The sequence below is a fragment of the Mobula hypostoma genome, chromosome 7 (assembly GCF_963921235.1).
Source record: "Mobula hypostoma chromosome 7, sMobHyp1.1, whole genome shotgun sequence".
NCBI classification, from domain to species: Eukaryota; Metazoa; Chordata; class Chondrichthyes; order Myliobatiformes; family Myliobatidae; genus Mobula; species Mobula hypostoma.
The window spans coordinates 76,378,325-76,402,927 of record NC_086103.1 but is presented as its reverse complement, the minus strand read 5'-3'; the positions used below and the strand labels follow the sequence as shown (position 1 = coordinate 76,402,927).

General features: G+C 40.9%; 1 protein-coding gene across 1 annotated transcript in view; it reads right to left on the bottom strand.

The window, feature by feature from the left end:
• Positions 1-8,112: 8,112 nt before the first annotated feature.
• Positions 8,113-24,603, bottom strand: part of LOC134349911 (uncharacterized) — a 48,662-nt gene continuing 32,171 nt past the window's right edge. The window contains exons 13-14 of the mRNA XM_063054871.1: positions 21,955-22,882; positions 8,113-8,241 (exon numbers count right to left, since the gene is read on the bottom strand). Coding sequence (XP_062910941.1) covers positions 22,364-22,882 — 519 coding nt within the window. The 3' untranslated portion in view covers positions 8,113-8,241; positions 21,955-22,363. The remainder of the gene's footprint in view (positions 8,242-21,954; positions 22,883-24,603) is intronic.

Here is a 24,603-nt window from a genome sequence, read left to right as displayed (position 1 = left end):
AAGTGTATATTCCAATTACGATAAAAGCAGGCTAAGTTCTTTCTTGGTTAGTGGAAGCTCTAAAGAGTTGTTTCACTCTCTAACTTGGTTTAAAAGTTGGCCGATTTCATAAACTACAGGGATGTAATTTCTCCAAGAATTTTGTGTCAGGCTGAAAGTTAAAAGAAAAACATTAGACCCAAGAATTATGAAAGAATCGCAAGGAAAGAGATTAGAATCAGATTCAGATTCTGAAATTCAAAAATGTAGAATGTAGCTTAAAATAGGATTCAGAGTTATATATACTTAGCAGTTGGATGAAAAGTATGTGTAACCCAAACTCTAAAAATAACTCTATAAAACTTACCTCAAAAAAAATCCTATAAAAGTTTTCAAGGACAGAGCAGTATGAACAAAGTTTTAAAATGTGCATTTAATAAATGGTTATAAGCACCATTAATACATTAAATGCCATTCTCTATTTCTACCAGTAGAAATTAAAGCTTCAAAAATGGCAGCTCAGATGAATGAAGCTGACAGAATTTTATATTTTGATGCTTTTTTTGAATCACATTAACCATAGAAGAAACAATCTTCTGAAAGCTATCACTCTTGACCTATAAAGCTGGTCATCAAGTATTTGAAATACATAAAAATCACTGGAGTCAATATTTGGTGTAGGAGGGTTTGCCCTCAACACATTAAACACTGTGTCAAATTGGAGCTGATTAAAAACATGAATAAGCACAATAAAAGATCTCAAAAGCACATACAATGTAAACAAATTTTGATGCCCCTACAGAATCATTATAAAATGTGTAAGCCTAAGCTGTTCAGAAAAAAGTTCAAAATGTCCAACATTCAGCTCTTGCTGGTTTTGATCTGGTTTTCAAAGGGAAAGGTAGATAACATAACTTGTTAAAGAGAAAAGGTGTATATAATATGTAAACAGATTGTTGCAACCTCCAAAAAAGTGAAATCCCCACGTAAGACCAGCTATAAAACCAGCTGAATTTTGATCCAAAAATTAACTGGTGTGTAACTTGATCAAAACAGGTGACAAGCAAGAGTGAAAGAGATTTAGTTTGGTTCAGAAACAAAATTTTACTAATGTTGTGGAAACATGACAGAAATAGCACTCGAGCATGAAAATGCCCAAAGGATCGAAAGGTTGAATAGTGTTCATGATAGAGGAGAGTCTGTGTAAAATTTACATAACTAGTGCAAATTTGAAAAATATTTTGCACAAGTTTGGCAACTTTACATTCAAAGGGACATTGGTATATTGTAATAAGGTTAATTTTAGGACACAGATTCTTAGAGAAATAACATTTCTTTTAAAAGAAACATGCATATAGCATTTCCTCAAATGCATAGATGTTATGCAAATACGACCATAAATAGTGACCAATGGTCAGAAAACTGGAGATTAAACTTTTTACTCGCCATGTCTGGAAATGAAGAAAATCTATTTCCAGAAATTAATTTGCCAGCGACAATGTAAGTAATAAATGTTATGTATTCCTACTGTTCCATGCCTTTTAATTTTACATAATCATTGATGTACTGTTAAAAGCTCTTTTGCACTGGGATGTTTTGGTGACAAAGGAAGAACAGCATGCAAGGTTGCTCTGTAAGCCTACGTTCCAAAGTTCAATGGCATTATGACAAAAATCTCCAGCAATGCAAGACAAAATTATGGTGCCTGACCAGTGGAAAAAGTTTTTCATAGTGAACCGTATTCCATGTGATGGTACCTTCAAAGGCTGTCAATTAGTTGTGTTTAATAATATCTAGGACAAACTGAAGGGGAAAAAAAAAAGAAAAAAATTGTATAATTTTCACAAGCTCTGGACTTTCTAAATCAGCTATTAACCGAGAACTTCCGAAGAGTGGTCACTGATAATATTAAGGAAACCCAAGGGACATTGAACAATCCTTCAAAATGCAGAGTAATTGAAGAGATAATTTCAATTTTCCATGATCCTCCGAAATGCAAAGTATATTGAATAGATGTTTTTTTTACTTAGTTTGAAATGTAAATATATGCTACGACTTACCATTCTTTGGAAAAGAACAGTAGAGATCTTTACTTTCACTTGAGAGGACCTTCCAATAGAAAATTTGATACCTCCCATGCTACCTTGCTAACAATTTGGTTGGATTTTGTCCGAAAGTTTCTGTGTTCAAATATCTGAAGTTATACCAGCAATCTATTGAGACAGCCTGGCAAATACAGCCTCTGTGACATGGCTAGGATCCTGACCTCAGGTTCAATGTTGAGTTTACATATTATCCATGTGACCATGTTAGTTTCTCCTCCAAAACGGGAAAGAGATTAAGTTGCAAGGTTACAAGAAAATATGAAGGGAAATAGGACCAGAGGAATTGCCGACTGGACCAAACAGGAAGAATGGCCTGCTATATTATAAAGAGTTAAAATATTTTTAATGCAACACCACATCTCTTTCAAAAGTTTCCATTTTTTATAACTGACATGAAAATACATGCCATATTCCAGTAATTGCATAGCAAACAAAATCTGCAACATATAAAAACAGAAGTAGAATAGTTGTTGAAGTTAAATTTATTCAACCTGGCTTTTGATATAAGGTTTGGATGTGTTTATTTTTGGTAGCAGCGGTTCTGAGAAAATTAATTACAAACTATTTACTACTTCTAACTCTGAAGAGTTTAAAACGGGCCTTGAACTCAGTGATCCCCATTTACCAACTGTAGAATAAAGTGACTTTATTTGGGTTTTCTCAACCCAACATGAAAGGACAGAAGATAAAAAAAAGTAGTCAGTGACTTGCAAGGATTTTGCATTCACAATGTGATTTAAAGTGATTTGCGTCTCTCGCCTGACAAGCGCAGATTTTTGCAATTTTGAACAGCAATTGCTTCAGTGGAATAAAAGTTGGAGTCACATTCAACTCAGTATAATGGAAACAATACTCAATAAATTACTTAAAAGCTTCAAAAGATGTTATGATCAAATCAAAGCTTGAAAGAACTAGGGGTCTAGCAAAAAAAACAGTAAGTCCATTCAATTCATGACTTTCAGTTTGAATTAAGTAACACCTAACAAGATTTTTTAAAAAGGCAGAATACTCCATATACTGATGTCTGAAAGAAAACTGAAACATACAGCAGGTCAATCTCATCCATGGAGATAACAGATACATTTCAGGTCTGTACCTTCTTCTGAACTGAAAAAGAAGATTGACAGGAATATTAATATGGTGATCGAAGGGGAAGAATATAAATATATAAAATAACATAAATACAGAGAGGAAGCAGAATGGAATGATATTTCTCGCTTATGTCAAGTATAGGCTAAACTACAAAAAAATAGAGAAATACATGTAAATGCAATGGAAGTGAGAGGGAAGTGCAAGAAAATGGAAGATTTGTAAAACTCAGAAGGCAGAGATAAATTACAATCGGTCTGACAATCAGAATATGAATAACACCTTAAGATAATGAAATCATTGTTCAGACCAGAGACTAGAATGAAACAATTTTCCCAAATATATTTTTGCACAAGGACATAAGCCGGTAAGAGGTCAAATGGAAATGGCATTTGCTTGCCCAATGTGAAAGGACAAATACTATCCTGAATGTCATAATACCTTAAACAGAAGGAGTGCAAGGGGCCATGATCAACAATATGGAAAATGATAAAAAGGCAGGGGCGAAGGCAGAAAATTTCCAGGGGTACTAGTACTGCCTGGAAAGCAGACACAGGAAATGGATTTCGTGCAAGACCTATATAAAGAAACAAGAACTCACCAAATTGGCTTTTATCCATGTCATAAAATTATACTTCTATGTCGTGAGTGACAGAAATAATGATGATATGCTGGAAAATTCAAAGACTTTTAGGGTAAAAGTTTGAGCATTAGTGACTGTCACTTAGTCGTGACAGAACTGGAAGCAGAAGAACACAGAATGGAACTATCCAGTGCAGAAGGGATTGTTTACTTTAATAGGAATTGCCAAAGTAGATATAACTGAAACAGAGAGAGATGGAATGTTTACAGAAGGCAAGACAGAAAGCATCAGATTCCACATAGTTGTGGGAGTGGGTGTGGCTGCGATACACATTTAGGGAAAGCTCACTGCCACAGATAAGGTCCAGTAAAGTTAGAAATTATGTAAGAGGTGGACCATGAAAATGAGGGGCCTTCAGAAATTGGAAATAAGTGAATAATATCCTCACGATCAAAGAGAGAGCAAGAAACAACAATGAGCCAGTCATCACCATAATGAAAAGGAGATCCAGTAATGGGCCTGAAAAGAGTTTCAGCACAACTTACAAAAAGAGCTAAACATGCCAATCCCACAACTATATCTTTTATCTGGAAGTAACTAAGAAAATGTTCTGCCACATGGGAGGTGGTGGATGAGGACTTGCTGGGCTGCAATATATGAAGGATCCCTACAGGCATTTTGATAAAGGAATCCGCACAATGATCATATTTCACACTGAATATGATAGGGGCTGAAAAGTACGTCAAAATATCAGAGGACAAAATTATCATGAATGCAAGGAAAAGGAAACAGCATCTCTTCAAAAAGCATTGAAAAACGATCTCCACCTGTGACAACACGTGCACATGAACAAAACTGCACTTGAATTAATCTGCTAATGGAAATCACTTTTTATTATGATATAATAACCACCTGAGCTGCATCCTATATATATATATATTGCTAAAAAATTTGGTAAGACAAGGTGTGGCAGAATTAGAGGCAATGATCTAGATGGATTAATGCTGTCTTCAATTAATTCAAACAATCAAATTCTGAGCAATATGCAAGTTACATTAATGGTGACGGTGCAAGAAGAATTTCACTATCACCCCTCTCACCAATTGAATGAAAATCTATGCATTTAGTAATTAAACTTTATGCAGCAGCTTATAACAGTGATTCTTGTCATTACATTTGTGTTTATCAGAGAATTAACAAACTTTTGGAGTTTACTGATGGATGACCTTACTTCCAATTGACTTACTTTACAGCACCATCAGAAATGCATATTTTAAAGATTGCATTTTAGTCATCTGCTTTTCTGCCGGCTTTTGTTTTTGATCCATTCCAATCTACAGATTTTCACCTCTCATCTGCTGGAATGGGGTAGACTGTATTTGCCACAATGTGCATATAATAACAGCTCATACTACAAAACCATTCCCTCAGAAAGGAGGAAGAATGGTCTCTGGAATATTTTCAGCTATGGAAGATTGTAAGTCCAAAACAATTTTACCAGCAATACCACTTAAAGAACCACCTAAAGTGATTTCTCATTAACAATATTAAAGTATCAGAAAGATTTATTTGTATTTTACCTCATGAGAACCATCATCAGCATGGATGTCTACCAAGATCCCAAGCCATTTCAGTAGCATGCATGACAGGCTGTACACAAGCATTTGAGAAAGGCAGTGCCTGGGGATGTCATGTTTGTTAGCCACTGGCATTCTCTACAGTCTCATGTTTTCCTTGCATTGTCACTGGGCACTATTTCAATTGCTGAGATCCTGCACACTCAAATTGCTTTCCAATTCCCTCAATCTCTTTGTCCTCATTTCCAACCCTAATGAAAACTCCTGGGCCAACGTTTTTATGGTTTCTAATATCTGCTTTGATGCCACTTTGTCTATGCCTCTGAAGCACAGTGGAAAATTTTTCTACATTAAAGATGTATATAATTGCAAGTTGTTCTTGCAATCCAATTTCAATAAGATTATTGTATCCCTCCGAACTTTTGAGTTTGATGATAAGATCTTACTATTGCTACACCATTTTTCCTCCACATTTTTTACTTAGCTCACTTCTTAGAATTAACATCTCAAACATTCATGAAAACCAGGTTCCATGCTTAAATATCTCATAAGTATTCTTCACTTTGTTAATAAAACTTCCAAATTAATCAATAAGATTGGTTCATTTGCAGGATTTGCTAATTGTTTTGTCCAAAATTTATCTGTTGTTCTCTAAAATATTTTTATTGCTCTATAGATACTTTGCTCAAAAAAAAACTGATTCTTTGTCAGTACTTTCATTTACAAAGTGTTTGTTGCCCAATGTAGATTTTTGGTCCTAGATTACCAAGTTGGACATGGTGAAAAATTATAACATACTGCCCTTGCAAAAACTTTCATCTTTAGTATTGGTCCCACCATATGGTGCTTAACACAATTAGTCATTAAAGTTTTAGAAGACCAATTAAGTTACTATTCATATGCAGAAAACTTTTATGTATTGCAAGTGGAATACTATTGAATAATATTCACTAAAACTAGCTTTGGGAAGATGATTTCCAATTCTTCCAAAAATTATCCAAGGTATTATCTCAATGCATAAAATATGAGATGGCAAAATATTACATAACAAGACAGGTCTATTGGACAAGCAGACTTTTCCAAGTCCTTGCTTTTCATATTTTTTCTGCAATTTAATTTTATTTTGCTGTAGTTTAGCCTTTTATCTTTCGACTGATTTTGCTTATTTTTCAGAAATATTCATATTATATATCTCTAGAGATCAAATCTGTTCCCAGTGGCTTATTTTCTGGCTCGGTATATTTAAAGCTAAGAGGTGCATTAGGCTTCCCCGACATCTACATGGCATTCCTTTGGCTGATTATCGCGCCAGTTTGCTCTCTGACAATGTATTTACATTGCTAGTTCTCAAGCTTTTTTTGTGATTCCATGAAAGGTATTTACAGCTTTATAGTATTTAAGTTTGATTCCAAGGGACAACGTCATCGTCATTTGTTGATTCGCTTTATCTTAGTTTAACACCATCCTTTGGTCCTGAAGGTTCAGTTCGCCCTTTGGAAGTATTGCCCCTACCTCACACAGACGCACTTCTGCCTACACTTCACCGATTCACTGCCTTCCCAGTAAATCCCACGACTGCACCCTACGCCTCAATGTGTCCCTGCCCTCCCACAGACCCACCACTGTTCCCTACAACTGTTTCCCGACGCTCCCGCAGACCCATCACTGTTCACTACACCTCAGTCTTTCCCTGCGCTTCTGCTGCGGTTTTCCCTTTGATACAAAATGGCGGCAGCTTCTGCCCCCAACGACAAACGGCCATTACCAACGACACACTGCCTCGTTCCCTGACAAAGATCGGGCTTCCCAAACGCACACACAGCCTCGTCTTCTTTTTCATCGTACTCCACTCGAAGTGTAATACTGAACAAGGAAAGGTTTTCATCTCTTCGTCTCCCCACCTCCCCTTAGTAACGCTTTCTTACCTCCAGCCGCCGCTCCAGCGAGTAGAAAGGGCCTCACAAACTCCCACCATGCTCTGCGCCCCGGCCAACCAGGAATCCCGTGGTGCGCCGCGCGACTATGCCAGGACTCCCACAGTACCCCGCGAGCAGCAGCTCTCCTTCACCTCCCCTCTTCCCTTCCCCTCCCTCCCCACCACACCCTCCCCTCCCTCCCCACCACACCCTCCCCTCCCTCCCCACCACACCTTCCCTTCCCTCCCCACCACACCTTCCCTTCCCTCCCCACCACACCTTCCCTTCCCCTTCCTACCCCTCCTACCGTACCCCACCTTCCCTTCCCCTCCCTCCTCACCCCACCTTCCCCTCCCCTCCCTCCTCTCCCCACCTTACCCTCCCCTCCCCCTCTCTATCTCCCTCCCCTTTACCCCAGCCCCTTCACTCACCAGCTCCCCTTCCCCTCTCCTCATTACAGACGTGTTTAAGTTCATCACATTGAGCATTTATTTTGATCACATCACAACACAATGGTGAGAAACAAAATTCAGTACGGAAACATCATTGAGTTGTGTCTCACTGATAAGACAGAGTCTTAAATATCAGGGTCAAAGTAAACGATCTCACTCATGTCGCTGGGAGGAGTTCCCAAGAGCCAAGAGAAATTACTCTTGAAGATTTTAAATTTGCTTCAGAGAACAGAAGCCACAAATTATCTCAATTATCTCAAACAAAATACATGCACTGAACTAACATCAACTTGAATGAAGAACAATGTAAGAATAGTAAATTTGAAATCCTTACTTCTGAACAACAAATACAAGAAAAAACTTTTATTTATTTTGAAGTTTATTCATCTGACAAAACTGACTGAAAACACTCACAGAAGGGGGCGATATGCTTTTGCTATAAAGCACTGGATTTCATCTAGTTCTTCTTGTTTTTAAGAAATGTACTGTATCTGTCCTAAAAGGTAGTGTGTCCTCGAAGATGTCCACTAAAAGATCTTCCTGCAATGAAACAATTAAAGCTATTATAAACATGTTTAAGCCAAAACAATTTTAATACTTAGCCAAAGTTGTGCTTCAATACAATTATACACAGGCAACAGCTGTTTATGGAAATCCATTCTGAAAGCATTCACAAATCATATGATATTTATATGAAAACAGTAAATTTGTTTTCAACCTATTTTCCTTGATGCATGCACAGATGATGCAGCTTCACTTTACAAAAAGCTGCAATGAATACCATTTTCTAGCAATGTAGCCTCCCTGTAATGTTTGTATCACGGGTAGAAAGATCTCTCAGGTTAGTTGATTAAAGCTTTCATCCACATGAGGATCAATACAGATTCACCTGGTTACCCTTTATACATGAGGAGGGCAGAAGGTGTGGAGTTGTTTGGCTTAATAAGAACTTTCATTATTTTACCAAAGAATACCAGCTCTCACCATAACTTAACAGGGGAAAGCCAAAGCCACCAGGTCTCTGGCTCTGTGTCTCAGGTGGGAAAGGGGAGAAGAGGGGAGCGGCGGTGATAGGGGATTCAGTAGCTAGGAGAACAGGCAGAAGATTCTGTGCAGTGAAAGGGACTCCCAAATGGTATGTTGCCTCCCAGATTCCAGGGACAGGGATGTCTCAGATCGAGCCTGCAGCATTCTGAAAGGGGAGGGAGAGCAGCCAGAAGTCATGGTATGTATCAGTACATATTGGTACCAACAACATAGCTAGAAAAAGAGATGAAGTCTTGAACAGAGAAATAGGAAGGAAGCTAAAAAAACATGAACTCAAAGGTAGTAATCTCAGGATTACTACCAGTCAGGCTAAGACAAAGATGATATGGCAGATGAATGCCTTAAGAATTGGTACAGGGTTTCAGATTTATAGATCATTGGGATCTCTTCTGGAAAGGTATGACCTGTACAAAAGGGATGGGGTACACCTGAACTTGAGAAGGACCAACGTCATTGTGAGCAAGTTTGATGCAGCTGTGAAAAGGGTTTCAGTTAGGCTAGCTGGGGATGGGAACCAAAGAGATAGGTCAAATAATGGAACAAATCATGAAGGATAATGCAGTGGGTAGCAAAGAAATGCAGTCAACTGGGTGAGTTGAAATGTGTTTATTGTGAGAAAAATCAGGAGCAAGGGTGATGAACTTAAAGAGTATGGAACAGTACTTGGAACTACAATGTTATGGCCAATTCAAGCGACATGGCTGTCACAAGAGCAGGAATGGATAGATGTTTCAAAAGGCACATATAGGAAGGTAAAAGAGTGAGGGAGTGGTGTTACTAATCAGGGATAATATCACAGACGCAGAAAGGGAGGACATCATTGAGGGATTATCTACTGAGTTAGTGTGGGTGTAAATCAGAAACAAGAAGGGAACAATCACTCTATTGGGAGCCGTCATCCCCCTACCCCCACTCCTATAACAACAGGGACACCGAGAAGCAGATCATTAAGTAGGTTTTGGAAGGTGCAAAAATAACAGGGTTATTGTCATGGGTGATTTCTACTTCCTTAATATCGACTGGCACCATAATAGTACAAGAGGTTTTGATAGGGCAGAAATTGTTATATATGTCCACAGTACAGTATGTGGGCAAGCGAACTAGAGGAAAGGCTATACTACATCGAATACTAGACAATACACCCGGTCAGGTTACAGATCTCTCCGTGGATGAATATTTTGGAGAAAGTGACTACAACTCCCTGACTCTCGGCATAGTCTAGGACGAGGATAGGAACAGATGGCATAGAAAAGTACTTAACTGGGGGAGGACTAATTATCATCAGGGAAAACGCTAAAGTGTTCTATACATATGTAAAGAAGAGGATGATGACTAAAGTGAGGGTACGACCAATCAGTGATAAAAGAGGGAAAAGGTGCCTGGGGTAAGAGGTGGTCCATAATGAATACTATCCTTCAGGAATCAGCAGTGAGAGAGACCTTGACAAATACAAGGTTAGCATAGAAGAGGCTGATGTGCTAGAACATGTCGAGATTAAGAAAGGAGCAATATTGCAACTCTTGAACAACAGTAAGATAGATAAGTCCTCAGGGCTGGACAGGATGCCTCCCCCCCCCACCGGGTTAATATGGGAAGCGAGGGAAAAGACGGAGGAGCCATTGGCAATGTTGTTTGAATCACAGTCAGGTTTAATATCTCTACTATATGTTGTTTTACAACAGTAAAAAAAACTATAAAATACAGTAAGTATTAAAAATAAATTAAATAAGTAATGCAAAAAGAAAGCAAAAATTTGGGGAGGTAGTGTTCATAAGTTCATTGTCTATTCAGAAATCTGATGGCAGGGGAAAAGTTATTTCTGAAATGTTGTAAGTGTCTTCAGGCTCCTGTACCTTCTCCTTGATGGAAGCAATGAGAACAGGGCGTGTCCTGGATGATCGGGTCCTTAATGCTGGATGCCGCCTTTTTGAGGCATCATCTTTTGAAGTTGCCTCATTGCTGAGGAGGCTGCGCCCATGATGGTGCTGGCTGAGTTTACAACGTTCTTCAGCTTTTTCCAATCCTGTGCGGTGACCTTTCCATACCAGTTAGAATGCTATCCATGGTACATCTGTAGAAATTTGCAAGAGTGTTTGGTAGCATTCCAAGCCTCCCCAAACTCCAAATGAAATATAGCTGTTGTTGTGCCATCTTTGTCATTGCGTCAATATGTTGGGCCAACGATAAATATTCAGAGATGTTGACACCCAAGAACTGGAAACTACTGCTAATTCCCCAGATAAGGATGTGTGTATTCCCTCAACTTCCCCTTCCCAAAATCCACAATCAATTCCTTGGTTTTACTGACATTGAGTATTGCAACACCACTCAATCCAGCTGATCTATCTCACTCCTGTACGTTTCCTCATCAACATCTGAAATTCTGCCAACAACAGATATGTCATCGGCATATTTATAGATGGTGTTCGAGCTGTGCCGAGCCGCACAGCTGTGGGTGTAGACAGAGCAGAGCAGTGGGCTAAGCATGCATCCCTGATTGTCATGAGGAGGAAGTGTTATTTCTGATCTGCACAGACTGGAAATTCAAGAATCCAATTGCAGAGGGAGGTACACAGGCCCGGGTTTTGGAGCTTGTTGATTAGAGCTGAGGGTATCATGGTGTTGAACACTGAGCTGTAATCAACAAACAGCAGCGTGATGTCAGTATTGCCATTGTGAAGGTGATCTAAGGCAGAGTGGAGGATCAGTGACAATACATCCACTGTAGACCTACTATGGCAATAGGCAAATTGCAACAGGTCCTTGTCCTTGCTTAGACAGGAGTTGATTCAGGCCAAGACCAACCTCTCAAAGCACTTCATCACAAACCAATCTTCCGTCCTTGGACTCACTTTACACCGCACGCTGTCGGAGCAGTGCTGCCAGGATAATCAAGGACACAACCCACCCAGCCAACACACTTTTCGTCCTTCTTCCCTCCGGGAGAAGGCTCAGGAGCTTGAAGACTCATATGGCCAGATTTGGGAACAGCTTCTTTCCAATTGTGATAAGACTGCTGAACAGATCCTGACCCGGATCTGGGCTGTACCCTCCAAATATCCGGATCTGCCTCTCGGTTTTTTTGCACTACCTTATTTTCCGTTTTTCTATTTTGTATTCATGATCTATAATTTAAATTTTTATATTTACTAATTTTTACTATTTTTAATATTTAATATTTGTAATCCAGGGAGTGGGAAGCGCAAAATCAAATATCACTGTGATGATTGTACGTTCTAGTATCAATTGTTTGGCGACAATAAAGTATAAAGTACAAAGATGTGAGTGCAACTGGACAAAAGACATTGAAGCAGCTCATCCTACTCTTCTGGGCACTGGTATGATTGTTGCTCTTTTGATAACAGGTGGGAACCTCCGACTGCAGCAGTGAGAGATAAAGGAGTCTGAACACTCCTGCCAGTTGGTTGGCACAGGTTTTTAGTGTTTTATCAGGTACATCATCAGGGCCTGACACCTTGCAAGGGTTCACCCTCTTGAAAGATGTTCTGACGTCGGCCTCTGAGACTGAGATCACAAGGTCACCAGATGCTACAGGGGTTCACACAGGTAATGTAGTTTATTCTCCCTTTCAAAGCATGCATAAAAGGCAATTAGCTCATCTGGGAGTGAAGCATCAGAGCAATTCATGACATTAGGTTTCGTTTTGTGGGAACTAATGGGTTGCAAACCCTGCCAGAGCTGACATACATCCGATTCCATCTCCAACTTCAATCGGAATTGTTTTTACACTCTTAGAAGAGCTATCCCTCGCAGACTACAAATCTCCTGGTTCACCTTTTGGTTTGGCTATGTCTGGTATGTTCTCAAAGGCACACATTCATCCTCACAGGTCCTGATGAAGTCGGTGACAATGAATCATATTCATTTAGATTCAAAGATGAGTCCCTGAACAATATCCACTCCACTGATTCAAAGCAGTCCTGTAAGCACTTCTCTGCCTCCCTTGACCATACCTTCTTGGTCCTCACCACTGGTGCTGCGGTCTTTAGTCTCTGCCTATATGCTGGGAATAGAAGTATAGCTAGATGATCGGATTTTTCAAAGTGTCAGATGGTACGGTAAGAATTTTTGATGGTGGTATAACAGTGGTGAAGTGTGTTGGCTCCTCTCGTTCCACAGGTGATATGTTGGTGATAGTTTTTCAGAGGCTTCTTCAAGCTGACCTTGTTGAAATCCCCCACGTTGATAGGAAAGGCACAGGGTGCGCTGTCTTGTGACTGCTGATTACAGTACTCAGTTCTTCCAGTGCCTGTTTGACGTTGGCCTGAGGTGGAATGTACACTGCTAGTAGGATGATGGCAGAAAACTCCCTTGGTATATAACATGGGCGACATTTGACAGGTCGGGTGAGCAGGATTGAGACAGAATCTCCATGTCTCTGCACCACAATGAGTTAATCAGAAAGCATATTTTACCTCCTCTAGACTGAGCTGTCCCATCTTTGTGGAGAATGGTGAAGCCATTGGGCAGCAGCACTGTGTTCAAAATGGTGGAGGTTAGTCTCATTTCTGTGAAGTAAAGCACACAGCAGTCCATGATGTCCATCTGGAACTGCATTCTTGCTCTGAGATCTACAATTTTATTTTCCAGAGACCGTACACTCGCCATCAGGAAAGTTTAGAGTGGCGGCGGGGGGGGGGGGGGGCTCTAAAGCCTCCGGGTGCTTAGGACAGAAATGTGGAGAAATTTCTTTGTTCAGTGAGTTTGTAAATCTTTGTAAATTCAATAGCCTAGATTGTGGGTGCTGAGTCAGTACATGTAGTCAAGGCTGAGATCAATAGGTTGCTAGTAACGGGAGAATTATGGGATATGGAGATTTGACAGGAGGGCAGACAAACTAGATTTAATTATTCTCCCTGAATAGCAGAGCACCCTCATATGTTGAAGTTCTTTTTGGTCTTTTTCACTTCTTTAATTTAATAAAAATTATAATTTTAATTATTATTAATTACATGATTAAAACAGTCTCTGACCATATTTCAAAGTCTGTGACAAAGATCTCAAGCAGTTTGACAACTTAGATAACCTGGAATTACCTTACTACAGTGCTTCACATAGAACGGTTGTTACTTGAATACCCTGAATACGTAAGAACAATTTCCAAGGTTCTTCTGCCAATTCCCCCCTCTTCTAGAACATGGGAGAGTACAGCATAGCAACAAGATCTTCGGTCCGCAATATTAGTACCGAACTAATGAAATTAATAATCAAATGCCCACTACAGGGTGCCACTGTAGCATAGCGATTAGCACAACACTATTACAGCTCAGGGCGTTCCGGAATTCAATTTGGATACTGTTATGTAAGGTGTCTCTGTGCATCCTCGCTGTTGTTGGCCAGGAAGAATGACAATCAGTGAACAGGAATGGAGGCTGCCATTTTGTGAGACTGTCCTTGCAGCCCCCATTTTGTGAACCGTTTGAACTAATTTCTCGCTTTTGAATAATTTAATCAAAGTAATGGAATGTGACTTGCTAAACCTGAGAACATTCTGAGACAAGTAGCTATTTATTATGTAAGGTGGCAGGCTTGCAGGAGGAGACTCAGTGTCGGAGTCACCTGGTTTGTTTGGTTTAAGCCAGTCAGAATTGAAAAGAACAAAAGGCACGAGGGCAAAAGCCATAAAACAATATTGGTTGTAGCTCTGGACCACAGCCAATAAGATGGAAATGCAACATTTGAACTGATAAGAAGCTTTTAAAAGTAAAGACTTCAAATGCAAGGGAGTGACAACTCTCCGGAAACCAACCATCACAGACGTGGAGGATCTTCATGTCGGGCATGTGGAGATTACATCGGGAGCACGAGGAATACCTGGCTTGTGTAGACTCCTTTCCCAGGTATTACTTTTTTCTATTCTTTGACTGTTCATGGGAGATCAGGGAAACTTACTAGGTGTGCACACTGGTACTTGGTTGTGTAAATTCATGTGCTTATGAACTGAGCCAATAAAGGTAGTTGTCAGTGAATACAAATTCTTTGTGACTAACTGATCATTATCACTAAGGAGTAATCCTTATAACACCATTGAATGCGAGAGTTTTCCCTGGGTGCTCCAATTTCCCCCCACGGTCCAAAGATGTACCAAGAAGGTTAATTGGTCATTGTCCCGTGATTAGGTTAGGGTTAATAGGGGTTGTGGGGTTGCTGGGGCAGCTAGGCTTGATAAGCCTACTCTGCATTGTATAACTAACTAACTAAATAAATAAATAAATAACCCCTTCTACCTACACAATGTCCATATCCTTCCATTTTATGGAAATGGAGATAGAACAGGCATGTAAAAAGGGCAATGTTACAATGGTCATGGAGGGATTTGATCTCAGCAGAAGAAATTTGTAAAAAATGCCTATATGATGGGTTTTTAGAAGAGTTTGTGGCCATGAACCGGATTTTATTAGTGAGCTTAAGATAAAGGAGGCAGTGATCATAATGTGATAGGAAAAAATCCTGGAGTTTCAGAGGGAGAAGCTAAACTCAGATGTATCGATATCACAGTTGAGTAAATGTAACTAAAGAGGCACGAGATAGGAACTGGCCAAAGTTGTTTGGAAGGAGGGAGGACAGTACATCAGCAATGGCTGGAGTTTCTGAGAGTAATTCGGAAGATGATGGATTAATTCATTTCAAAGTAGAAGATTCTAAAGGAAAGACAAGGCAACAGTAGGCCTGAGACATCTCTCAGGCATAATGAAGATTCCAGACTAGACTGGAATCAACGAGGGATGCTCAACAGCTGTGGCAGGGTTTGAAACATAGAAAAGTAGAAACATAGAAAATAGGTGCAGGAGTAGGCCGTTCGGCCCTTCGAGCCTGCACCGCCATTTATTATGATCATGGCTGATCATCCAACTCAGAACCCTGCACCAGCCTTCCCTCCATATCCCCTGATCCCCGTAGCCACAAGGGCCATATCTAACTCCCTCTTAAATATAGCCAATGAACTGGCCTCAACTGTTTCCTGTGGCAGAGAATTCCACAGATTCACCACTCTCTGTGTGAAGAAGTTTTTCCTAATCTCAGTCCTAAAAGGCTTCCCCCTTATCCTCAAACTGTGACCCCTCGTTCTGGACTTCCCCAACATCGGGAACAATCTTCCTGCATCTAGCCTGTCCAATGCCATAACCTCCTACAAAGTTAAATCTTGCAACATTGGAGACAGCAGAGCTTCATTTCCAGATGAGCTCAATACCTTCTATGCATGTTTTGATCACCAGAACAGGGAGGAACCATCACACACCCTCTCCCGATGATCCTTTGGTCTTGGTATCTGTAGCTAACGTGAGAGCCGTCTTCAAGAGAGTGAATCCAAGGAAAGCATCTGGTCCAGACGGAGTACCTGGCTGAGTGCTGAAGACCTGTGCTGACCAACTGGCTGGTGTGTTCACGGATATCTTCAACCTCTTGCTCCAGCAGTGTGTGGTACCCACCTGCTTCAAGCAGGCTCCAATCATACTGGTACCCAAGAAGAGTGTGGTTACCTGTCTAAATGACTATCACCCAGTGGCACTTACACCCACAGTGATGAAATGTTTTCTGTGGATGGTGTTGAAGCATATCAGCTCCTGTCTGAATGGTGATTTGGATCTGTTCCAATTCGCCCAATGAAGCAACAGATCTACAGCAGATGCCATCTCATTGGTTCTTCATACAACCCTGGAACATCTGGACAACAAAGGTGCATACATCAGAATGCTCTTTATCGATTATAACTTGGCAGTTAACACTATCATCCCCTCTAAACTCATCAGTGAACTCCAAGACCTGGGCCTCAAGACCCTCTTGTGCAATTGGATCCTAGATTTCTTCACTTATAGACCCCAGTCAGTTCAGATTGGCAAAAACGTCTCCTCCACAACCTCCACCAGCACAGCAGCACCGCAGGGATGTGTACACAGCCCCCCGCTCTACTCGCTTTAGACCTATGACTGTGCGGCTACGTACAGCTCCAACACCATACATAAGTTTGCTAATTAAACCACTGTAGTGGGCTGTATCAAAGGTGGTGATGAATCAGCATACAGGAGGGAGTTTGAAAATTTGGCTGAGTGGTGTAATAACAAGAACCTCTCACTCAATGTCAATAAGACCAAGGAATTGATAGTAGACTTCAGGAGAGGGAAACCAGAGGTCCATGAGCCAGTAATCATCAGAGGATCAGAGCTGAAGAGGGTCAGTAACTTTAAATTCTAGGGTGCCACCACCTAGAGGACCTGTCCTGGACTCCTCATATGAATATAATCGCAAAGAATCGCACGACAGCACCACTACTTCAAGAGATGGCGGAACTTCGGCATGTCATAAAAAACCTTGGCAAACGTCTACAGATATGTGGTAGAAAGTATGCTGACTGGCTGCATTGCAGCCTGCTATGGGAACACCAATGCCTTTGAGTTGAAAATCCACAAAAGGTAGTAGATTCTGCCCAGTAAATCATGAGTAAAACCATCCCAACCATTCGGCGTGTCTACATGAAACATTGCCGTAGAAAAGCAGCATCCATCATCAGGGTTCCCCACCACCCAGGCCATGCTTTTTCTAGCTGCTACCATCAGGTAGAAGGTACAGGAGCCTCAGGACTCGCACCACCAGGTTCAAGAACAATTACTACCCCTCAACCATTAGGCTCTTGAACAAAAGGGGATAACTACACGCATTAAGGACCCCTATCTTGTTATTTCATGCTCATTATTTATTGCTATTTATTTATATCTGCATTTGCAGTTTGTTGTCCATTGTTTAAAGTTACTGTTCTATAGATTTGATGAAAATGCCTGCAGAAAAACAATCTCAGGGTTGTATGTGATGACTGTACGTACTCTGACAATAAATTTAACTTTAAACTTTTTGAACTTTGAAAAGAGGGGGCATAAAGTATAGCAAAAGTTAGTGGGAAACTCAAGGAGTGTAGTGGCTATTACTAAGAAGGTGCTTGGGGAGCTGAAAGGTCTGATGTCACCTCGACCAGATGAGCTACACCTGAGGGATCTGAAAGAAGTAGCTGAAGAGCTTCTGAAGGCATTCGTTTTTTCATATCCTTCTAGAATCACTAGATTCTGGAATGGTTCAGGAGGCCCAAAAAAATCACAAATGTCACTCCACTCTTTAACAAGGGCGGGAAGGAGGCAAAAGAATTACTGACCTCAGTGGTTGGTAAGATGTTGGAATCCAGTATTAAGGATAAGGCTTCGGAGTACTTGGAGATACATGATAAAATCATCATGGTTTTCTAAAGGGGAAATTTCACCTGACAAATCTGTTGGAATTTTTTTGAGAAAGTAAGAGACATGATAGATGAAGGAGAGTCAGTAGATGTTGTTCATTTGGATACTCAGAAGGCCTTTGACAAGATCCAGCACATGAGGTTATTAAACAAAAGCCCATGGTATTACAAAAAAGATGCTAACATGTTTAGAAGTTTGGCTGACAGGCAGAGGCAAAGAATGGGAATAAACAGGGACTTTTCTAGTTGGCTGCTGGTGACTAATCATGTTATTCAGGGGATGGTGTTTGGTCCGCTGCTTTACACGTTATATGTTAATGATCTGAATGATGGAATTTATGGCTTTGTGGCCAAGTTTGTAGTTGAAACAAAAATAGGTAGAGGGGCAGGAAGTGTTGAGCAAACAGGGAGTCTGCAGGAGGATTTGGGCAGATTAGGAGAATGTGTTAAGAAGTGGTAGATGGAATACAGTGCAGGGAACTATATGGTCATGCTTTTTGGTAGAAGATACAAAGACATAGACAAGTTTCTAAATGGGAGTGAATTCAGAAACTGGGGAAATTGGAGCTGCAAAGAGACTTGAGAGTCCTGGTGTAGGATTCCCTGAAGGTTAACTTGCAGGTTGAGTTAGTAGTAAGGAAGGCAAATGCAAAGTTAGCATTCACTTCAAGAGGACCAGAATATCAAAGCAAGAATGTAATGCTGAGGCTTGATATGACATTGGTCTGACAACATTTGGAGTATTGTAAGCAGTTTTGGTCCCCATATCGAAGGAAGGATATGCTGGCATTAGAAGGTCCAGAGCAGGTTTACAAGAGAGATCCTGGGAATGAAATAGTTAGCATATAAGGAGCATTTGATGACCCTGGGCTTGTGCTCACTGAAGAACGGAATCTCACTGAAACCTACTGAATATTGAAAAGCCTGCGTAGATGGACATGGAGAGGATATTTCCAATATTGGGAGGGTAAGACTAGAGGACACAGCTTCAGAAAAGAAGTATGTCCCTTTAAAGCAGAGAAGAGGATGAATTTTGTTAGCCAGAGGGTGGTGAATCTGTGGAATTAATTGCTACAGACGATTTTGAAGGCCAGGTCATTGGATATACTTAAAGCCCATTCTGATAAGTTCTTGATTAATAAGGGTGTCAATGGTTACGGGAAAAAGGCAGGGGAATGGAGTTGAGAGAGAAAATAAATCAGCCATGATCCAGTGGTGAAACAGACTTGATAAACTGAATGGCCTAATTCAGCTCCTATGTGTTATGGTCTTATGGTCATGCACATTTACGTGTTTGTCTAAGAGCATTTTGAATTCCCCTGTCGTGTTTACTTCTACCGCCACCCCAGGCACTCACCGGTCTGCATACACAACGCCCTGAACATCTCCCCTGAACTTACCCCCTTCTCATTTTAAGTGTATGCCCTTTGGTATTAGACATTTCAACCACGGAAAAAAAATACTGGTTGTCTATTCTATCTGTACCTCTCTTAATCAGCTTCCATCACTTTAGACAAAAAAAAACACTCCCAGTTTATCCAAGCTCTACTTTTTGCACATCCTGGCAAACCTGTTCTGCACCCTTTCCAAAGCTTCTACATGCTTCCTACTATGGCACCACCAGAACCGAATGCAATACTCCAGATGTGGTTGAAATAGAGTTTTATAAAGCTGCAGCATGACTTCCAAATCTTGAACTTATTTCCTTGACTAATAAAGACAAGCATGCCATAAGCCTTCTTTACCACTCTAACAACCTGTGTAACCACTTACAAGGAGATATAAACTTGGACCCCAAGGTCCCTATTAAGGGTCTTGCTATTAACAGTGTACTGTTTCTTTACATTTCTATTCTCTCTTCTACTTAGAGTTTGCCTTGCAGTGCATATGCTTGATTCCTAAAGGAATTTACTGAGTATCTGGGAAGAACTTGTCAGCGTGAAGCCTTACAGTTAGCAGTTTCAACACCATTCACTCTAGACTTGTAACCAGTATAAATTACCCAAGAAAGAATTTGCAAGTCATTAATAATCCTTTAAAATCATCTGATGAGGAGTCCTTGGGTGCTGCTCCTTCCATCTACAGTAATATAAAGTCAAGACAGGCTAGAATGAGGTGATTGAAACTGCAGTGCTGGCAGCAAATCAGTGCTGTTCATGCAGTAATCTGATATGCCAGCTTGCATTTCTGTTACAGCTAAGGGTTAATTTTAACCATGTGTTCAAAAATCACTAAATTGTAATAAATTATATTAACTAAAAATCTATACTTCCACAACTCCAAAATGGTAATATTTACACCCAATTTTATATAAAAATATAATACTTTTTAAATGTAAATATACTGCATATTTATACTTAATATTTTTCAATAATCTTTAATGATTTAACTATGATCTTGTAATTTTCTTCACAGTTCAACAATTAAAAATCACTTATCCAAAATACTTGTTTTAAATTATCCTATAACATGTAAACTACACTGTTAAAGGAGCTGAATTTTCAGCTGATGCCTTAAATAATCAGCTTTCATTACTAAAACCAATGGCTGATGCATCTCATCTATAGTGTTTCTACTATCAAGTATATAAGACACTTTTAACCTCCAGATAAAAAGCTCCTTGAGTAAAAACTGTTTAATCTATTATATTCACACCATGTGTGCAATTACAAATGACAGCATTGGATCGATTTCCTTCTTTGGAAATTGGAGCTCTGAAAAGATTTAGTGCATTCTTGGGTAAGGTCAGGGAGAAGACTGAATACTATGGGACTCAGTTACAAAAGTTGCAACAATTAGAAATTGGGATGCTGTACTGCCATTGGAGCCAGTCTACATATCTATCAACTCCAATAGATATGCAGGCTGGTTGATCAGGTTACTGCATGAATCCACACTGATTTGCAGTCTGAAAATGCTTTTATTCCCAGACATCCCACCTCTTCCGGAAGTTCCGGGATTCTCCCGCATATTAATAGTGGCTCCCTTATGCCCGCAAATTATGTACAATATCCTGGAAATCAATTTCTTTGAGAGTGAACGAGAGGGAAGGAAGGAGGGAGAGAGAGAGAGCGCGCAAGAGAGAGAGAGCGACCACGAGAGAGAGAGTGCGAGTGAGAGCGCGCGTGAGAGAAAGAGAGAGCGAGTGAGCGTGAGAGAGAGCAAGAGAGAGAGAGAGAGAGCGACCATGAGAGAGAGCGAGCATGAGAGAGAGAGAGCGTGCGCGCAATAGGGAGAGAAAGAGAGAGCGCGGGAGAGAGAGAGTGCGAGAGAGAGCGCGAGAGCACGAGAGAGAGAAAGAGAGCAAGAGAGAGAGAGGGAGAGCGACCACGAGAGAGAGAGAAAGAGAGCGCGAGAGTGAGAGAGAGAGCACGAGAGAGAGCGAGCACGCGAGAGAGAGAAAGAGAGAGCGCGAGTGAGAGAGAGAAAGAGAGAGCGAGTGAGTGCGAAAGAGAGCAAGAGAGAGAGAGGGAGAGCGACCACGAGAGAGAGAGAAAGAGAGAGCACGGGAGAGAGAGAGCGAGTATGGGAGAGAGAGAAAGCGTGCGTGAGAAAGAGAACGAGAGCGCGCCATGGCAGAGTGTTCCAAAAAAAGAAAATATAAAATGTACGTCACCCCAGACTACACTAAAGTGTACCCCTGCCTAATAGGGGTCAAAAATAATGACAGTGTTGCTCGCTGCACTGTTTGCAACAGTGACTTTTCTATTGCCAATGGTGGGTTAAGACTGTAAAAGACATGTTGAGGTGAGTTTAACAGGTGTCATTCGTTCATTAGTATAGCTAACGTTATTTAAACTAGCTGGCTAGCTGCTCAGGAGCTACTCTATTGCAGACATCCCACCTCTCCCAGAAATTGATGGTGCTACCTCCCTGAAATGAGTTTTTGCAGGGTGGGATGTCTGTATTCCCCACTAGTTGATTTCCTCCTTTTTGACCTTCTGTAAACAAAATTGACTTACCACGGCCTCTGAATGATCTCGAATTACGATAATAGGGTTGTTGCCACCTCTGCTGTTTCTGGAAAACTTTCTTCTTCTTGTATACGTTGATGGGTGGTATTTTTGTCACTGGTGGTAGGGTAGTCACACGCTTCAAAACTTCAGCTTTCTTTTGTATTTGTTCCACAAGTTCAGCACCCAGTAGGTCAGATGATGTCATATTTGGATAGTCTTGTGGTTGTATAGAATTCTTGCCAAATTTGAATAACTGCAACAAATTCTCAGTCCGAAGGCCAGTCAACCAGCAGTGAGTCTGTCCAGCACATACAATCGACTGATGACACGAAATTATTGTTGACTGCAGTCTCTCTATTAATTGTTCAGAAGTTAAAGTATCTAATTCTCCAGACAAATCATCTAATTCATGTTTCTATATGGCAAACATAAGTGGGCCTACAATTTCTGCTACTTTTGACTGTGCCTTATATAACACTCTCTCTGGTTCACCGAGCAGTAACTCCAGATGCTCACGTGAACTTACAACTTTCTTACCCATCAGGAGTTGAAGAAATGCTTCATCTATCTTTGGTGTGTCTAGCTCAAACATATCAGGAGTCCCAGTAAAACTCCGTAGATATTGTTCATGAGTTTCTAACATTGGGATTTTGAAAGCATATGGTAAGAATCTGAAGCAGCCCAGTTCTTTCCCTTCATAAGTCTGTGGATTCCACCTCTTATCTTTAGTCGGCATATTACCCTCAATTGGTACATTGGCCCACCTCAGAAGTTGTGTTGAATATTTAGCTCTGAGCTCAGCTAAAGTTGGTGTGCTTGTTGGTGCTAAGATGTCTTCTTCAGGCCCAGGTTTACCTTGAGGGGCACCAAAATGCTTTTGCTGAGATGCTCCAAAGGAAGACGTAAAACCACCAGTTGGTTTTGTCCCAGGAAACTGCAAAAGAAAATGAATATAAAAAATTATCATCAATCATTCACTGTGATGCACCATCTTTTCATTTGATTTCTCATACTTCGAAACATAATAAGGAATGGTTGTTTCAACGGCACATCAAATCTTTGTTTAAGAGTATTCTCCACCTTGTTAAATTTTTTGTCGACCAAAACATTCCGTAGGATTGTAGTAATGTTCACGCTTCTGCTACAAGGTGCATGCCAAAAGTCCATTGCTGTTCCTTTCCGTGCATTGTGGTGCATCGGGCTGCAACCTTGCCGTTTCTTTAGCATTTTTGTCTGGTTTTTTACAAGATCAATTAGCTAACTCAACGTTCGATCCAGCACTAATGGAAAGTGTGCAGGGAGCTGTCCAGATTCGAACCTGCGACCACTCGATCTCAAAGTCCGGTGTGTATACCATTACACCACCAGACAGCTAAAATTCCATTGTTCTGTCTGAAAAAGGCAATGCTAAAGGCATGATTCATTATGCCTTTGATAAAAAAGAACCTTAGTCTCTCTCTCCTCATTACTTAAATAATGGAAATGTCAACCAATTACATAAATCTTGCAGACAGTATCTCAACAGGTTAATTCCTGGGATTGGGAATTAAATTCCAAGAATGACGGCAATTAGAGGAGGAAAACTTGTAGTTTCTTTGTGATGTATGGAGGTGCACTCTGCTTCTTCTGGTTGCAAGGTAGTTTTTTCAAGTTACCTTTGCCTTTATTTTGGCTGGCTTCTCCTTTGAAGCAGGCCTCACTGGCAGTATCAATTGTGAATGCCCAATGCATAACAGTGGATTGATTTTGTAACATATTAACCCCACCCCAGACTTTCACATGGTTGTTGTGAACATATCCATTACAAGACATGCAGAACATCAGAAACGAGCATTGCATTCTCTTGCTTTTAACAATCACATAACATTGATTTTGGGTAGAAAGGGCTATTCTGGATATTTCGCAACAGTCCCTGTTGCCTGTGACACTAAGAGTGTCAGTCTGGCATCCCAATCAGCAGCGGGGGCAACACAAAGAGGAGGCTTCTCGCAGGTCGGCAGTGCTCGGTTAAAAGGAGAGCTTTGCAGACGCTCTGTGTCATTCAGGTGCCCAATCAATGGCAGGAGCAGTGCAGAGAGGAGTAAATAAAGTACAGAAGGGTCAAGCAGAGTGGCCTTTGTTAGGAGTTGGCTAGAGCTGAGAGAAGGCCCATCAGGCTTTGGCTCAAAGGAAGCTTCGGCTCAGAAGAGGCATTGTCTCTGGGTAAGTTTCTGCTAAGTTTCCCTTTTTTCTTACTGTGTCAGGGATACTTAGTGTGGTTTAAATGGCTGTTGTGTGTTCTTCATGCCAAATGCTGGAGTCCTGGGAGACCCAGAATCTCCCAGAGAACTACATCTGCATGAAGTGCATCCGGCTGCAGCTCCTTGAAGACCGTGTTAGGGATCTGGAGCAGCAGCTGGATGACCTTCAGCTTTTATGGGAGAATGAGGAGATCAATGATGGAGTTACAGGGAAGTAGTCACCCCTAATTTGCAGGAGGTGGGTAGCTGGGTGACTGTCAGCTGAAGGAATCGGACAGTGAATAGGCAGTTAGTGCAGAGCACCCCTGTGGCCACTCCCCTCAATAGTAAGTATACCGTTTTGGATACTGTCGTGGGGGATGACCTCCCAGGGGAATGCCACGGAGACCAGGTTACTGGCACTGAGCAGGGGTCT